This window comes from Lichenostomus cassidix, chromosome 2 (genome assembly GCF_008360975.1).
Source record: "Lichenostomus cassidix isolate B80296 chromosome 2, HeHo_3.0, whole genome shotgun sequence".
NCBI lineage: Eukaryota > Metazoa > Chordata > Aves > Passeriformes > Meliphagidae > Lichenostomus > Lichenostomus cassidix.
Window position 1 is genome coordinate 61305681 of NC_139482.1, and position 18278 is coordinate 61323958.

Here is an 18278-nt window from a genome sequence, read left to right on the forward strand (position 1 = left end):
TTTATTAAAATAAAAAGCTTTAATGCTTTTGCATTTAAAAGATTTAGCAGAAAATAGTTGCTACAAACATGCTACAACATACATGTCCAAAAAGTTTTCAGTGCTTTCTTTCAAAGTTCAGCATTTTGGCAAAAAAAAGTTTTTCTGTATATACTTCAAGACTTGGCTATCATAATACTGATATAAAATACTTCATGTAGAGTAAGGTCAGGTGCATAAAATACAATAAGTAATAAAACATACTGTTTGTATAAACATTTAAAGTATAAATTTCATAAGATAACATGCAAATACTGCAATATTTTAAATGGCACTTAAATATAGATACTGAGATTCTTTATAATTTTGCATCCAATATGAGATTCTGAAATGTACAAAACTATAAAAAGAACACATCTCTTCACTGAAGTCAGGTACTAGCATGGAGCTTGATTGTCATTTTACAAGCAGTGAGCCCAATGTCCTGCAAGTCTTCACTAGTCCAAAGAAAGACATCTACTGAAATAGGTCCAGGGCTAGTTAGTTTTCTTCATAATAAAATATGAAATCATATTTACATGAGAATAAACTCTTAAATTTTGGTAAGGTAATTAAGTAGCAGCAATCTGTTTCTTCCAAAAATGATGTGTAAAATAGGTGCATGCTTTCGTTGTCACTGATACGCATCTGAATAATAAAAAATTAGCATTCTTTAGTAAACTCAAAACACTCTTTAGTTCATTGCTGAAAAAAGCCTGTAAGATCCCTTCTCCTCAAAACCATAAATTCATAATGTCAGAACCTTCCAGAGCATATTACTGTTTCCAACATCGATGGAAAACAATCTAATTGTGCAGAAACAGTCATCTGAGTAGTTATGAATAAGAGAATCATCTTTTCACATTATTGAAATACTTCTAGTTCTTCATTGAAAAATATAAGTTCATCAAATCTTGCACATTTTTTGTTTTCTGGTTCAGTGACCAGCAAGTCCAAATGTCCTTCACAATATAAATGCCACAATGCTCATGCAGTTTTCCCAAGCAGTTATATGTAATATATCAATGCTGATGGCAAGGTGAATAGAAGGCTTATGAGCAGGGAGTGCAGAGCAGGCACCACATGAGCAGAAGCAGAAGAAATGCTAAATGAAACTTGTACTTGAGATGCAATTAGAGCTGACAGTGGCACATGTGACGCTAATGTTGGGCTGTCTGAATTGATCAGGGACTCAATCTTTTCTGCTTCTTTATTGCAGGCTTCAATCTATGGGGTAAAAACATTATTATTTCTCTTCTTACCATGTAAAATGCCAATGCAAAAATATTCCCACCAGCAAGTTAGATTTACATAGTTTTGGGGAGCACTTGGAAAACAGATCGGAGGTCTTATCATAGAGTTTGGTACTACGAAAACTCTTGTGAAAGCCCTGGGTAGTAGAAAAGGAAAAGGAAGGACGCTATATACAAGTTATTGTGGGGTGATATGTTTTGAATGGTGACGCCAAAAAGCCCATAGTGAATTAACACTAAAGTAAGTGCCTCTGAAACTGAGGACTTCCTGACTGACTGACCAACTTACTGCCTTGAAGTTTGCAACAGTGGAAAAACCAAGATTTTCTCCTTACTGGGCTTTTTCATCCAAATCAGAGAAAACTGATTTCGTTTACAGGAAAGGAAGAAAAGAATGGAAATAATAGAACCTGAGAAACCCCAGGTTTCCATTCCCCCACTGACATGATGATGATAATAATGAATTTCTGTTAAAAAAATCATTTTTTCCACTTTACTTTTTACTGCACCCCAGAAAGGAATTTAGTAATAAGTCTCTTTAAAAGCATTGGAAGCTTCCTCCGGTGAAGTTTAAACTTGACAAGTTTAATATCTGGAGCTCCAAAGCTTTGAAAGTTGAGGAGGGTCTAGCTCATCAGTGGGCACCAGCAGTGAGGTGAGCAGAGGTAGCCTCTCTGATTTCAGAGTCCTCCTCCCCCCATGTATCTGACAGCACCTGCTGCAGGTAGACTGAGTGCTGATCAGGCAAGGTTTTTCTCCCTAAGTCCTGGTAACATTTTGGGCTATTTCTGCTAGAGAAGGAGACAGGAGACAGAAGTTGGAGCTGACTTGGACATAACAGGGCATGGGCAATCAAAATTCACACAATGTATCTGCCTGAGAAACAAGCACCATGGTACACGTACAAAAGTGAAGCAAATCCATGCTGGGTAAACAGAATAATAACGTCATCTACCTGCAATGGTTTGGGGTTCTGATCCACAGGAATGATGAGAATCACAATTTCGGATTCTATGCTTAAATATCCAAACACATCACACTGTGGCACTGACACATGCAGACGGATCTTTTCAAGTATGTCCAGTACTGTTATCGGCTTTTTATTTGTTACCTGGAAGAAAACAAAGAACTCTGTGGATGATGTGATATTATGGAAAATTCTCCTCCTCAGTTTTAATAACATCATGTCATGCCAGAAAATTTGTTTCAGCCATTGAAGTACTCAGTTCTAAACTCTACACTAAATGCTAGCAAAAGACCTGAAGGATTCAATGCTTCTAAAACATCATTCTAAAAAACGATTCACTGATTCTAAAAAAAACCTGAAAACCAACCCATCCAAAAGTGTAAAAAACAACAAAAAAAAAAAGGTGAAAGAAAGAAGGAAAAGGAAAAACATATACTTCTTCAGTTAACCATGGTTTTGATATGTGTTGTTCTCCACCTTCATGGTTAATGTATCTATGTATCACATACGTCAAAATGTGGTTTGTGCTCCCATGTTGGGAAACAAGAGGCAGAGCAGCCTAGATTTATAGAACTCTCTAGTTTTTGAACTCTCTAGTATTCACATGAACTAGCTGTCTGGACTAAAGGGGCAGACATTACAACCCAGGTACTAGGGTGCTTAGTAGGTGAGAGGAGAGTAGCTATCACCAACTGCTTGAGTAAGACTAATAGATTTCTTTAACTAGAAAGCCTTCTTCTAACAGAAACTAACAGTTCTTCACAGTCACATGTTGTAATGTATAAACTGAGTAGCTGCAGTAGCCACTGTGTCCCTGGTACCATTAGAGAGGACAACTGGAAGACATTCCAGGATGCAGTCAGGACCTAACAGACACTGTAACTCAGCAAAATTGGTCAACACACACACACACACACACACACACACACACACACACACACACACAGCACCTAGAGACACACAGTCTATGAGGGGAAGTCAGTAGAACCACACATGCTGTTCCCATATAATTTCTCTGCTCTATTACAAATCATAAACTGCAAACCTGAGTCTGCTTGTTTGTGCCTACTCTAATTCTGTTTTGTTTGCATTGTAACTCAATTTATGTCTCAGATAAAGAAATAAAGTATAAACAGTATAAAGAAAAAAACCCCCAACAATGACAAATAACTCCTAAAAAATAATGGCTTTTATAACATGTTAACCTTTCAGGAGAAAGTGCATAGTAACTTGACTTTTCATACACCATTTAACATTAGGCATGATTAAACTGTTTACCCTTGCAAAATTATCCAGCTTGTCTTTGTCATATAAGATTCTCAGCATGCCAGCACATAGTGGACAGCAGGCTCCTATGTGAATAAAAAAATTTCAGTAATAAAAGCAAGTAGTCTTTTCACTTTTAAGTAAGCAGGAGTCAAAATCTGAGTATTAACTGAGAATGAAAATAGCAAACCTACCAAAGCAAAGTAAATGTTTCAATTTGACAGTAGAATCGCACATTTCTAATATTTTTTTCAGTATTGAAAACATTTATAATGGAAAATCAGTCACCTTTCAATACACATTTAGTACTATGAACATGAAGCAACCAGATGAATTTTCATTAGTTTTAAGATCCTTCATTATGGTAAGCTAAAAACTGGAGGTACTGTGTGTACCACAAGCCAAGGCTTTGTATGGATGCATGCGTATCAGCTACAGAAGTGATGAATTTCAATATCTGATATAGCTAGTACATGACAGAAGTAATTGTGCACATTGCAAGCATTAATTTCTGCAGTTGCACCATGTTGGAGCTTAGCATCTTTAGATAGCAAGGGGGAAAAAGGCTTGTCTGACAGATGTCATATTTCTCCTACTGTTTTTCCTCACAATCTCAGAAACCAAAGGGATAATAGTTTGACTTTCTATTTATGCCTGTATATTAAATTCACTCTCCAACTTATATGTAAGTCACACTCACAGAGTGACTTTTACAGTACTAAATGTTATTACAAAGCACAAAGACCCTTTTTTAAAGGGGGTGAGAAATAAGAAAAATGAATAAAACTCTTTAAGAACAGAGCTTTCCTTGCTCTGTGTATTACCTGTGATGAGTTATTGTTTCATAAAGGAAACACTTGTGAAAACAATAAAAAACTGGTTCAAACCAGCACACTGCAGAACCATTCCTGCTGTCTTCCACGGTACTGTGAATACATGTGGCATTTTACTCTGTCTTCTAATTAAATACCATCTTTGCCCTTCTGAGAACCCTACGTTGATGACAGCTTTGTGTTCCACTGTGGTATTTATGTTGCCACTTCCGAAAAATTACTCACTGGATTCCTAGAGACATCAGACATCCTAGCCTGGACATCACAGACCTCATTCGTTTCTCCCAAACCCATCCCAACTGCCAGTCTCTAAAAACTGAAGGAGCATGACTCCTAAAGCCAAGGCCTTTCAAGTTCAGGATTACTCATATGAGTCCTGATACTGGCTTGTTCTAGTCCTAAGTAGAGTCACTACTTCATGCGTTCTCTCAGATGTCTCAAAGACATTCTGGGATATAACATTTTGAAGCCTAGGTTTTGTTCCAAGTATCACCCTGTTTTCACCCAGAGCCTGGAGACTCTACTCTGTCTGCAGTGAAGTTGCCCACCTGGTGCAATGACAGGTTTGCAGCCTGTGGCAGAGAGCTGGGGACACTTGACAAAGGCACACTCGGAGTGGAAGCCGTAGTCGGACAGCACCCCCACAGCCTGGCAGTGCCCCTGGTAGTCCACGGCCACGCGGTCGGAGTAGGCAGCACAGACACTGCCGTAGGTCTCCCCGTTGTGCCCACACACTGGCTCTGCTGACCTGCAGAATGGCTGAAACACAACAGCGGTGCTTTGAACATCCATTTAGCCATGCTGCAGAAACTTCAGAGTAGTTTCAACATGAGGAAAACCAAAGTTAACTGGAATTCACTGCTAATATTGTCAAATGGTTGAAAAAGTAGGAAATCCGGAAGAAATGACCTGCCGGTTTATGAATGGGTCATAAAGGAAAAGGGTAAGTACTTCAAGAAGGTGACAGAGTCTGAGAAATGTACAATAAAACATGTTTCAGAAAACAACTTTTGTTCTGTGTTAATGCTTAAATAAAATGACCATATTTAAATTAACTAATTAAATAAATTTAAATTATAATTTCACTAAATATTAAAATATTCTATTAGTAAAATTAACTTGTTAACAACTCATTAGTAATTTATTAATTCATCTTAGTGTGGTTTTGTGTGCTTAAAATTTAGTGTGCATGCACATGTATTTCTAATATGTTATTGTATGTTTTTATATATCACTTATTTACCCATATTACTTATATTTATGTGTGTGTTATTGTAAAATGACAGAAGTAGCTTGTATGTCACCACCATAGAGAGCTGTGGGTTGGAAAAACTAAACCTAATCCTAAGCATTCTCAAGGATTAATATGAAGACTAATCCAATCGGACTAACTAAAAAAGTATTACAGACTGCCTAGTCTGTAAATAGATCCTGGGCAATGAACTTGGTAAACTTGGGGCACAATCACACAAAAAGCTAAAGAATTTCTATGACTGGGCATTATTTTATATTTAGACAAGTTAAAATTGGTAAGAATTAGCATGTAAGGAACCAAGGAACTGCACTAATTACTGTAAACATTCCTTAGTGCAAGCTTTAATAGCATATATAGGAAGATATAAATATCAAGAGTATTACCCCCAAGAAAGTGTAAGTAGAGCTTTTGATTAGTTTTGAGACAACTGTTAACTAAAGCAGAGAACCACTTGGCAAAATTCTGAAGATTGTGAGAGTATTTTTTACACTAATTAAATTTTTAAATGACTACTTTCTATCAGAGTATTTTATAAGCTAATAAACCCCAAACAGAATACTTAAAGACCCAAACAATACTGGGGAAAAGAAAAATAAAAATTGTTAAGTTGAACACCATGGAACAAAGAAGATTTGATATTTACTGCTAGAACCCCTTCCTACCTGGCATGGTCCTTTGTATGCTAAACTTTTTCCTTTTTGGTACAAAGTACACAAGTTATTGTATTCCACATTGTCTGTGTCACAAACAGGATCCTGTGTCTGGTCACAATTTAGCTGCCTTGGCACACATTCATGCTGGCTACATTCAAACTTTTCAAAACTGGTCAAGCAAACTTGTTTCTTTGGTATGCACCTGCAGAAAGTAATGTCATATCATGTCATAGGATTTATTTTTATTTCATCTCAAAATGTTTAGGGAAAGTATTTTCAGTGAAATTTTCTTCTGTGCTTTAGAGCTAACTGGTTCAGCAGAGCTGCAGGAAAAAAAAGTCATACAAGACTGAATAGCTCATTTCATGTCTCATGACAAATCTGGAACAGTTTCACACCACGTTTACTCAATGTATGTGAACCCAACTAAAGTTTCCACTAAAAAAAAGTTTATCTTTTACCAAGTCTTTCTCAATGCATTATTGAAAAAGGCTTGGATAAACTTTTTACCCACTCCCATACTTAATTTTGTAAATGAATATTTAAGAACAGCTAGGCTAGAGAAAACATGACAACTGCGAGCAAGAGGAAAAGATTCTATTGCAGAGGTCTAGTCTCACTCTTCTCTGAGAAAGAAGTGAAAACAAGACCTACGAGATTATATGGTCTCAATTACAAATATCTAATTGGATTCTAGCTTTGTAGGTTCAGAATATTGTACAACATTCCATATAGGGGATGACTGCAAACAAACAGAAAAATCTCACATTTACACTTTCTTGGCATCCATTCCTATGCAGTCTTCACAGACAAATACAGACAGATATTCTTTCCCCTTTGTATTAAACATGTACTTTCCATGATCTTATCTGCAAAACATTTGGCATAGGCCCTGCAAGGCATCCTCTGCTAGAGAAATGCCAGCCAATGCAGTCTGATGAACAGAGTGATAAAAGGTCTCATGGCCTTTCTGGACAAGCCCCTCCTTCACAGCAGTGCTGCTACCACTTACTGGATTATGCACAGTATGTTCTTATTCTCTCTAAGCACTGCACTCCCATGCATTACAGATATGCCTTTGATATTAGGGGAGACTTGGAAGTTCTGAGATTCCAACATTTCACAAACAGAATGTAAGATCCTAAATAGATTCCAAGAGCATCAAGGGCATTTTTAGATGAGTATGTTCAGTTTGAGCTACATTATCAAACTCCTTTACTGAAACTACAAGCTGAGGTTCTAAGCATTATGGTATTTTGTAAAACTGGAAAGCCTCTCTGTACTTTCCAAATTTCAAACATAAAAAGTAAAAAAAGTTAATCCACAATACAGCTTTGAAACTCCAATTTTGAATGCCATAATGGCTGTTACAGCTACAAACCTACAGTGTTTCCTCAGTATTTTTCTGTATCATGGCATTTTAAGTGCAGAAAAAGGAAAAAACCCTAAAATTGCTACAATCAGCTTTTATGAAAGCACAGTATTACACAACTTATTTAATGGCTTTCTTTCAAAACATAAAAATGCACTAATTCAAAGGAGACTGCAGTTTTGCGCAACAGTGAGAAAATTGAAGACAGAGACCAATATTGTGAGCCACAGACTTTGATCTCTGTAAGAAAGGTCAGATTTTCTTTTTGCCTGACACCAGTACAAAGCATATTTTTATTTTAATATATTTGTCTACGCAGATTTTGCTTTTCTTGATATTGAAAAAACAGAGATTGTACAGACATAGTTTTCACAAGATTTCAGTCCAAGGGAAAAAAAAGGTGATATCTTCCTGTTCTAGAGACAAAAAGCATAGATTATTGACTGAATAAGCAAGACCAACTCCAAGTCTTGAATTCAGATGGGGCTCTTCTTTGTAAACTACTAAAAGAAGGTGTGAAACAAATTAGTAAAATGACAGTCATTGCCATTTCGACAAAATTTGATTCTCCCACTTTTGAAAAGTGTACGTGAAGTCTCCTTTATTGCTAAACTGAGACCTGCATAATGAATTTAATTGAGATAGCATTACAAAAATGGAACCAAGAACTGGCAGTTATTATAGTCCAATATTACTAACTATGATAAATAAAAAGCAGCTACTTCAAACAGTTATTTTTATTGGAATAGCCTCAAAGTGGAACGTTACTAATATAGACAACACATTCGAAGAACACGTAAATCTGCTTTATGAGTAGAAGAAGCCAAAGAAAAGCTTAAAGACACATTCTGCTTTTACCTTTGATTTTTATTACAAGGGTTTGGGTTGCAAGGATCCTTGGAAATACATGATCCAAATTCAAACTGGTTGTCCTGGAGCCCAACGCAGCGAGCTATGCATGCGCTGGGATACGTGCGCCCGTTCTGGCCACAGACTGGGACAAACTGGTCCACACAGTTACAGGGCAAACCTGCAAGAGCAACACACAGAACAGGGACTGGATGCACACTCACTTTCTATGACACAAGATACACAAGGGGTCACTCTGCCTTCCAGCACGGTGCCTTCAGCCCTTTCCTCCCACCTGTCACTTAGCAATGCTGGAGCACACAGGTACTTAAAAGGAGAAGGAAGGGAAGTTTGTGTCCTACCTCTTTGCTCATTCTACTCAGCTTTCTCCATTTTCCCCTAAACTCCTTATCTCTCATCCCCAGTGGCTTATTTTTACATATTATTTGAGATTTTCTTTTTTAGTATTGATTTTCTTTTTTAAAGTATGTGCTTTTTCTGAAGTGACAAATCATTGGGTAGTTTTCATTGATACTGTAGAAAGAATTTGGTTGATAATCTCTGCTCTAAAAATATTAAACTTACAGTTTTCAGGGTTTGGAAAGTTACCTGTAAACTTCCGACGTTCATCCTCTGAACTGTGCTCAGTTAGACACTGACGTGTAGAACAAATCAAGTTTCCAGCAAAACAGGAACAGACATTGCAATCTATATTAAAGGAGGTTCCATGGCCTTAAAAGAAATTAATACATACAATTAATGCAAATATACCAGAAGACTACATATTCATATGCACTACATAGACATTACATTCTCATTAATTGTTTCTGTAATTTCCCTTATTCAATTTATTTTTCAATTTATTTTATTTGGAATGTCCGTGTGTGTTTTTCTTTTCTTTTTTTTTTTTACATTTCAAGTTTTGCTTTATTCACTTAAATGAAAAGTCTGTTCACATGTGGTTTTGATTAATAAGTTAACCAGGGAAGCAAGCACTTAATCTTTTCAAAGCCTGTATAAATTAGGTTTTCTGGTTTTTTGTGGTTTTTTTTTTTTTTTTTTTTTAAGTACAATGAATTCTGGCTAGGAAGTTTCATGTTTTCTTAAAGGTAAAGCTTTTGTAAAGACACATTCTTCTCCTAAATTAAATTTACATTACACTGCTAAACTTTTAGACGTAGGTCTCACACATAAAGCACAACTCATTCGTGTTTGTCAAGAGGTAAATGTGCCAATGCTTCATTCCAACCTTCATTGGATTGAAATGTATTTTATAAGTCACACCTGAATGTAAGAATCAATCTGCAAATTTTGGGGATTTTTCTTCAATTTAGCAACTCCAGTTTGGTTTTCTGAACTGTCCATATGACTGCCCTTCACTGTGATGTACTTTTTGTGTAAAATCCATTCCTATTGATGACAGACTCTGATCTACCCATAACCAAACTGGTTATCAGAGACTACCAACAAATACACAGCTCTTAAGGAAAACGTGATGGTAATCATGCCTTACAAAATAAGGTAATTCCCTCTAATCTCTTTTCAAATGGTTGAGATTGAGAATTAGAATTTTTGAGAGAATATTATAGAGGCACAAGGAAACCCCTCAGCACTGAAGCAATACAGAAGATGTGCTCAGAGACAAATGAGGGCAGATCAAGAGTGGGTGGAGAGAAAGCCTCTGTAGCACAAAAAGCTCTCTTTATACCACAGCCCTACAAAAAGGACCAATGAATTTACCAGCAGGGAGGAAGAAAAGGTTAGAAGGTAATGCAAAACACAGGATCTCAGGTGATTCTTCAGACTACCTGACTTAGGATCCACATGAAAACTTTGCAAAGCTGTTGTCTTTCACTATCAAAGAGCGCATACAGCAAGCTGTCCTCATCATCAGTAGTCATTTCTTTAGCTGGAGTCAACTCACAACACAAAAAACCCAGCATCATATAACACTTTCAGGGTTGTTTGCTTTATAGAGAATGGCTTTAAAAACCACTGTTCAGACTTTATGTCTAAACCCTGGCTTTTTACAACTGACATATAAACCAATTAAATAGTTTATATGTTGCTGCATATAGTTGCTGCAAAAAGTTAACATGGTGACCATAAATTTTTAATTCTTTGTCTTCAATGCATCATCTAACAAATTTGGAACCTAGTAATTTTTATCCTTTATTACATAATACCTAGAGTCTTAATTACCACAAGCCCTTCATGAGTCAAGTCACTATGGCAAAAGAGAGGAAACTGTCTGGTTTTGGGGTTGTTTGTTTTAAAACGGACAGCATTTACTGAATACCTACAGCTACACATAATGTTATGGTTACCACAATGTGGTGGTTTTGATTGGCCCAAAACATCAGCAAGGTATCTTTGACATCGAAGGAAAATTTAAACCCCTCAGAAGCTGTTGTAGGAGGCCTGAGGAAGTGTCTGAGGGGTGGGGAGTGGCACAAAGAAGCCTTCTGTGTGTCCTGAGTGAAAGTTCTGGAAGTTTTTTCATCTAGTCCAGTAGAGCCAATCTCTGATGGCTCTGAAAGTGATGGACATGCTGCTAGCCAAGTTTGGGCCAATTAGAGGTGCTAGTTATGCCTCTGTGAAAACATATTTAAGAAAATATCAAAACATATTTAAGAAAATATCAAAATATCAAGGCATGCACTTCTTTGTAGTTAGAGAAGGAGGTAAAAAAACACCAAGGTCAGTGAAGAAGGTGGGGGAGGAGGTGCTCCAGCTTCGAGAGCTGAAAACCCTCTGCTAGCCATGGTGAAGACCATGGAGGGAGTAGGAGGTCCCCCTGCAGCCCATGGAGTCCACAAGGATGTAGAAATTCGCCCACAGCCCACGCCAGAGGAGCAGGTGGATGCCTGGAGGAAGCTGTGATCCAGTGGGAGTCTCATCTAAAGAGTTAAAACTGCAAAGGCCTTGCAAAGGAGAGATAGGCCTTGCTCCTGGGATGGAAGCAGCCTGGCCTCAGCTCAGGAGAGTCTGCACAGCACCCTATGGACAAAGAGACTCATGCTGCAGCAGAATTCGGGCGGGATGTTGCTCGTGAGATTGGACCCACACCAAAGAAGTTCCCAGAGGACTGTCTCTCGTGGGAGGGACCCCATGGCTAAGTAGATGGCTGTGGCAACACAGATTCTTTCCCATGGGAATTTTTTTCTTTTTCTTTCTATGTTTTATAAATAAAGTTTTTGTGTTATTGAAACGGTCTTTTGGATATCGGCGGTTCAAGCCTGGCCAGTCAGCCTGGGGGGAGGTTTTGAATTGGTTCAATCTGAACGGCTTGCTGATGTCTATATAATTGCTAAAATAAATAATAAATTCAGAATCTTTTTGATCACTTGAAAAGCCTCTTGACTCTTCACTCCGCTAGCGGTCCAACAGTGACATAGGACCCCTCTCCCTGATGAACTGACCAGAGAACAAACCCCTCTCAGCCTGCCCCCTGTCTGTGTTGCTGGTTTGGAAAGAGGGAACGGGGGGGTGAGCAGAGAGACTGCTTCTTAAGAGGGTGGGGGGTGAGAGCAGAGAAACTGTCTGGAGAGAGAAAGAGCGATAAGTAAAGAGTATTTGTAGTAGAAGAATTGTGGTGATTAATAGATTTATGGATCTGCTCTATGGACTAGACACATATCCCACACCCTGCCCCCCTACCCAAAGTGTTGGTTGGAAGGAGGAAAGAAGGTGAATAAAAAATGAGTTCGTAAGAAGTGAGAGCTGTACACTGCAAACATAAATTACAAATACAGCTTCAGACATTGTTGTGATTATTTTCACCAATAATTGGAAAAACTGCAGATTTGCTTGGATAGAATGGTCCATAAAAGGTTACAGTCACCATTTAAATACCGTATTTGCTAACAATTGTATCTTAAAAGTATCTGATTTTACCAGATACTTTCTACAACTGTCCATCAAATATATTGTTAATGTTAAGATTTTTCACTGTTCTGCTTCCACGAACAAACAGTATCAATTTTTGGGGGAAAAAAAAAGTCTGTTTGGCTGTCTTTTATCTTCTTTGGATAAACAACAAAAAAAACCCCAGATTCAAAAAAATCCCATTCTATTCCATGGAATATTGCAGGCAGACTTTCCTGACTGATGAAGATAATTGCACAGTTGATTATTTAGCTCTACTTGGTATCTTTTATGAGAAAGAAATATCCCAATTACCTACTTTTTCATGATTTAGGGTTTGGTTCATAGCCTGAAAATCATGTTTGTGACAAATGAAACTACAAGTGCCTTGATTCTTAAGTTTTACTTAGTGTGAAAGTAACTCTTTCATTACATGGTAAAAAAAAACCTCAGTTATTTTGGACTCATGAGATCTTTAATTTTCTTTAGCTCTGCCTGGACAACAGTTTTACCATAGTTTGAAAGGGCTGATTTACAGACACTAAACAATGTCCAGTGCTGGAATATGTAACTCTTCACTAGCAGAAAATCTCTTGCTTGCTGATTCAAAGACACCAACTTCAGACAGGTAACAGCCCAGCACAGACTCCATTTGATATTCAAGACCTTTTATAAGTTTTCCCCTACCTTAGCAGAAGCTATTTTTTTTGTTTGTTTTCTTTTCCCAATAATTCCAGTTTGCATGACAAAAATACGCATTTAAAGCTCTCAAGTAAAGAGCAGATCTGAAAATAAATCAATATAATATTCTAAGAAGCATCACCTGTCACATCTCCTTGAACTCCTTTGACAGTCCAATTTGGTAGAGCCCAATTAATCCTTGTTACACATGCCAATTTAAACTAAACAGAGGGCTGCCATGGTGAGGAAGACTTTAAAGAACCAAAGTGTTCAACACACCCTTATCATCATCATGTATTTGCTTACATGTTTATTTTTAGGCACATGTTAGCCCCATTGATGAATATCTTAAACTATAATTCTTATTTAATTGAGATTGTGCAAAACTTATTTAGGGATGTTTAGTGGAAGGACCACAGGTAAGGAAAAGGAGAAATTAAGATGAGTCAAGCAGGAAGATGTGTGGGAAAGCAAAGAGAATAGGGGAAAAAGGGAATGGCTCAGCATAGACAGGTAGCTGGACAGACTGCCTTTCTCACTGAACCCTGCACTTGATCACCACAACCTATCCTATAGTTTTATCCTATCCGATTTTTACCCTTTTAAGGTGTGTGTGCTTCCTACTCTGAATATGTGCATGAGTGCTAACAAACCTCAAGGTGGATGAACCAATATGTAGTGCAAGAGGTCTTTGTGCCAACCACCGGAGTGGAAACACAAAACTTGGGAGTTCGTGGGTCCAGATGCCACAAGCCACTGGAAGGAAGAAAAAAAAAAACCCAACAAATCCAAAACAAATACCCCGAACCATTTGGAGCTTGTAAAGAAACCACCCCATGCTGAAAAGAAATGGTGTTCTCAGAAGACTCTTCACACAGGGCTGTGATTGATCGAGACAGACACAGTTCAGTATTGATTTCAACAATGGAACCCTCCAGCATATGTAAGACTTAAGCCAGTATTAAACACAAGGATGAAATCATCAGCTTTTGTATTTTCTGATAAACTCTGAATTCAGATCCTCTGTGTCTTCTTAGGTAGCTCAAAATTCATTAGATAAGGAGCAGGTGCTGGATACATCACTGCTCTATTACTTACTTTTTCTTTGTCCTCCAACAATGCATGATTTCTGGAGGTCAACACAACGCATTTCCATGCAGTTCTCCAGCAATCCACTGTGTCCACAGGTGCAAATCTTGTAACACCCAACATCACCAGCTGAGGATGGAACTTGGATAAGTGTACCTTGACGGACAATAAAATCAGAGGCTTCACCCAGTTTGCAGCCTGTATAAAAGGAAAAATTTTAGGTCATAATTAGTAAACATGTAGGCAAGTGCCACTACTGAAATTAATTACTACTCTGACTTGCAAAAAACATAAGGTCTTCTTGAGCAGCCTTACTCTTGCCCTTTAAAAAAATTCACCCATTTCACAGAGGGAACCAGTAGCAAAAATAGAAGACACTTGCTTGAGAATGTTCTGAAGTACCTCTAAAAATGTTACTTTTGAGAAATAGACTTGAACTTCCAGTAATTCTCAAGTATTTTAATTTTCCAGCTCTGTAGTAGTATGAAACATGTTATATGACAAAAGCAATACATGCTTCACTCTCTCCAATACAGAATTTGAATTAAATGGTCTCATAAACAAAGCCCAGTCATTTCCCCTTTCTCACATATTTTGTTATGCCTTTCTTCCCTATTTGTACTTCTTGAGACAACACTGAAGTATTCTTACAAGCAGATGTGAAGAGGGAAGAAAGGGAGAAAAAGCAGGTAAAGCAGATTTAAAAAAGAAAGAATGGAAAAGAAAAAAAAAGGTTTAAAAAACTGCAAGGAAAAACAATAAATAGCAGATTGAAATAACCCTAACAAAGGGTCAACTGCAACAAATTCCCTGAAACTTTCAGCCAATAAAAAGACTGAATTAAAACACAAATGTCACTTTTCAACCTTCAGAGGAAGCAAATTGTCCCTTCAAAAGCTCTGTGTGAGCTTGTTTTCAGACGAGTTTGAATGACTTTTGCAGCAACCTCTATAGTAATAAAGCTCAGCTTTCCAGGAAAACAAAAATATTTTGTAAGGGTCACAGAAACATAACCAAAACAATGTCCTTAGGCTCACACAAAGATTGTGCTGAAATCTATCCTCACTTTTAATAGAGCACAAGTAGGGCAGATGTATAAGTGAGGCAAAATCCAGCTTTCCTCGTTTTAATTAAGAGCCACGGGGGAAACTGCTGATCAGCCACAGAACTGCTGGAAGAAAAGGGGCTCAGGGAACTGATGTGAGACAACTATGGCAATGGTCTCAATCACCGCCTCTAGAAAGGAGGCTTCTCCACGCAACTCAGTGTAAAAATCAGTGTTGCTCTCACTTGCTCAGTCACACAAATGTTCAAGTGGTCACCAAATGCAGACTTTCTGCTCTGCTTCAAGAACCACAGCTGAGCCCTCATGTCACTGAATGACAACTTCTGCTTTAAAGGAAAAGGAGAAACTGGCAAGCACTACCAGTGCCTAAGGCAGAACAATGAAGGGGCTGTAGAAGTAGGACACTGCAGTCTCTCACCTCCTACTGTAGGTTTGATCCTTGTTACTAACACCATTGAACTCTGCCATTTCAAAGTTAGGTACCTGAAACTTACTCTGCATGAGGGTCTCTCCCCAAGCAGCTCACATTATACATGGTACAGAGGTTACACAACACCAGTGTTCTAGAAAAGCAGCTCCCAAATGACCACGAATGTCTTTCTAGTGAGGTGCAGCCTCATTGAAAGTATCACTGAAGGGAGCAGAAGCATAAATGCCATTGGCTGCATCTCTGGACATCTTTGGTGGGAAGGGGTGGGCACTGGGTCAATGGGAGAGGATCAGTGGCACTGGGCATCTCTTGGCTCCCTTGGGTTGTATTCCTCTCTTTTTGTTATCTCCCTTTACATCATCATCACCATTACAATTATTATTACTATTATTAACTTTATTTCAATGACTAAATTGTTCCTCCCCAGGCTAGAGGGGATAGTGAGGAAGTGGCTGTGTGGTGCTTAGGTGCCAACTGGGATTAAACTATGGCACCAGCAATTCACTTTAAAACCTTCAACAACATTACAGTAACATGTTTACCAGCAAAATTCAGTAAAGAGAAGCCCAAACCCCCTTACCTGGCACACACAAATATGGAAGACACAGCTCTCCAGATTGACATCCTTTTCTATTTACTTCACATAGTTGATTAGCTGCACATGGATTTGGATTACATGGATGTGTAACATCTTCTACAACGTTGCCTAAAGAACTTGGGCCTGAAAACAGAATATACATAATCTGTATTGATTTAAATGAGGTTTATTCTCCTTCAGTAAATCATGGCATTTCTTATGTCCAGTACAATAATATTTTTGATAATTGTGTGAGATTTTTTTATTTTAATTATAGTTCCAGAAGCTTGATATGACAAGGCAGTTTACTTATTTCAATAGTTTAGTCCTCAGTCCTGGAAATAATGACCCAGATGATCCTACACATGCAAAATATATTTCCTCTATCTTGTTTGCCCAATAATTTTCTTGCCTTTGATGCCCAATACAAGAAGGAATAGAGGTAATGAGCTATGGCAACTTGAAAATTCCAATTTTCTCTAATACTAAATAAAATGTCTCAAATTCAATAAAATTTTCTTTAAAAGAAACAATGAAAATTATTAAAAGTAGTGACCAGCATTCAAAGTATCCTGGATTCTAATTTTGCTGCATAGGTATGTTAGTACTTACTCAGGTAAGTATCCAAGGGTATACAGTTCTCCAAGTCATCTGTTGGAGATAAGAGCTCACAAATACTCTCAGCTGAGTGGCCTTCAGGGAATTTATTATGATCTCCACACTTCTTCAGTATTTCCACACAATCTGATCTACAGATAAATAAAGAAACAGAACTTCTTGAAGACAACTTGAAGCAAAAAGGTCTTATATGAAAAAGATTTCTATGTTATTCCCTTCCCTGAATCCACAGCTTTCCCTATCTGCCTCACAGAAGTGTTTATATAAATATATATGTATATCTATATATGCTGCATTTTACATAGGAGGGAGGAACAAATTTGTGACACAAAGACAGAAACTACTACTTGCACTACTCCTCTTTGACTTCAGGCTTGGTGATTTTCATTTTCTATGGCATCATATTCATGTATCTTCCAAGACCAAGCATTTCCTTGATTTACTAATGCCTACTATGGCTTGAACTCTACCTCACTACCTGTACTATTAACTGATCTCTTTTCTACCCAATCACCTACTTTCCAAATTTATTAAAAAAACACCACAAAGCCAAAAAACCCTTAATTTTTTCCAAAAAAAGCATTCAATAACTTTTTTTTTTTTTAATTTTTTTTTTTTACAATGCAAGCATATACATCCATCTCATCAACAGGCAAATATCTTCCATTCTTCCATTTACAGTGATGGAGATTCAAGCAATGGCAACCACGCAATTTCATATTCCTTCCATGTTTGCCTCACCATGTTTTCCTAACAAAGCAAACACAATCCTACAGCTTTTTAGTTTTCATTAAAATCCTTAGAAAAACCTCTAAGCTGGTTTTTGTTTTCCCCACAGTACTTACTTGCAAATAATACTTCCTCTAGATTTGCTGTGACAAGGTTTAATCTGCAGGGAGCAGGCAATTGCCTTCCACATTTCTGGTTGGCATTTTTTAATATCAAGCACAGGAATATTTATGAACGGCATCTTAATACTCCCTTTTTCCCATAGCTTCATGTCATTCATGGCTCCCTGGTCTGACTGAGTATTGCAGCTTCTAAACAGTTCTGTTGGTCTTAAAAGAAGAAGGTAAGATATAGCATATATAAAAGAAAAAGAAAGTACCACACATTTTCACTTTTCACCATAAGAATTCTACAGCCTTCATATGGCTTGCTTTTTATGGTATATAAGAAATTTAATCCCTCCCACAGTTAAGCAAGATCAGAATCAATTTAAAATCTATCTCTAAGGAAAACAAGCTCTTTAGGACTCAGAGGTGAGAAGGGAGTTTCAGCCTTATCTCTTTGATCAAATAACACTTAAGTATATCTTACCTGAAGTTGACTTCAGTGCAAATATCTTAGATAGCCCAAATATCTATGTAAATGTTTCTTGGTGAATCACTAATGCAAATTGATTTATCATTTATATTTACGCAGGCTTGAGATTCTACTACTCATATAACACTCATGCCACTACATACCATTTGGAAAAAAAA

General features: G+C 37.5%; 1 protein-coding gene across 5 annotated transcripts in view; it reads right to left on the bottom strand.

The window, feature by feature from the left end:
* RECK (reversion inducing cysteine rich protein with kazal motifs) overlaps positions 1–18278 on the bottom strand; it is a 45746-nt gene continuing 27468 nt past the window's right edge. For 3 of the 5 annotated variants that reach the window (XM_085051754.1, XM_085051750.1, XM_085051753.1), the window contains 11 exons: positions 17640–17852; positions 16789–16925; positions 16180–16320; positions 14113–14301; positions 9076–9198; positions 8476–8647; positions 6255–6447; positions 4886–5096; positions 3517–3590; positions 2227–2382; positions 1–1245 (listed from right to left, as the gene is read on the bottom strand). In XM_085051754.1, coding sequence (XP_084907880.1) covers positions 1027–1245; positions 2227–2382; positions 3517–3590; positions 4886–5096; positions 6255–6447; positions 8476–8647; positions 9076–9198; positions 14113–14301; positions 16180–16320; positions 16789–16925; positions 17640–17852 — 1828 coding nt within the window. In that variant the 3' untranslated portion in view covers positions 1–1026. The other 2 variants (XM_085051751.1, XM_085051752.1) reach the window with 2 other exon arrangements.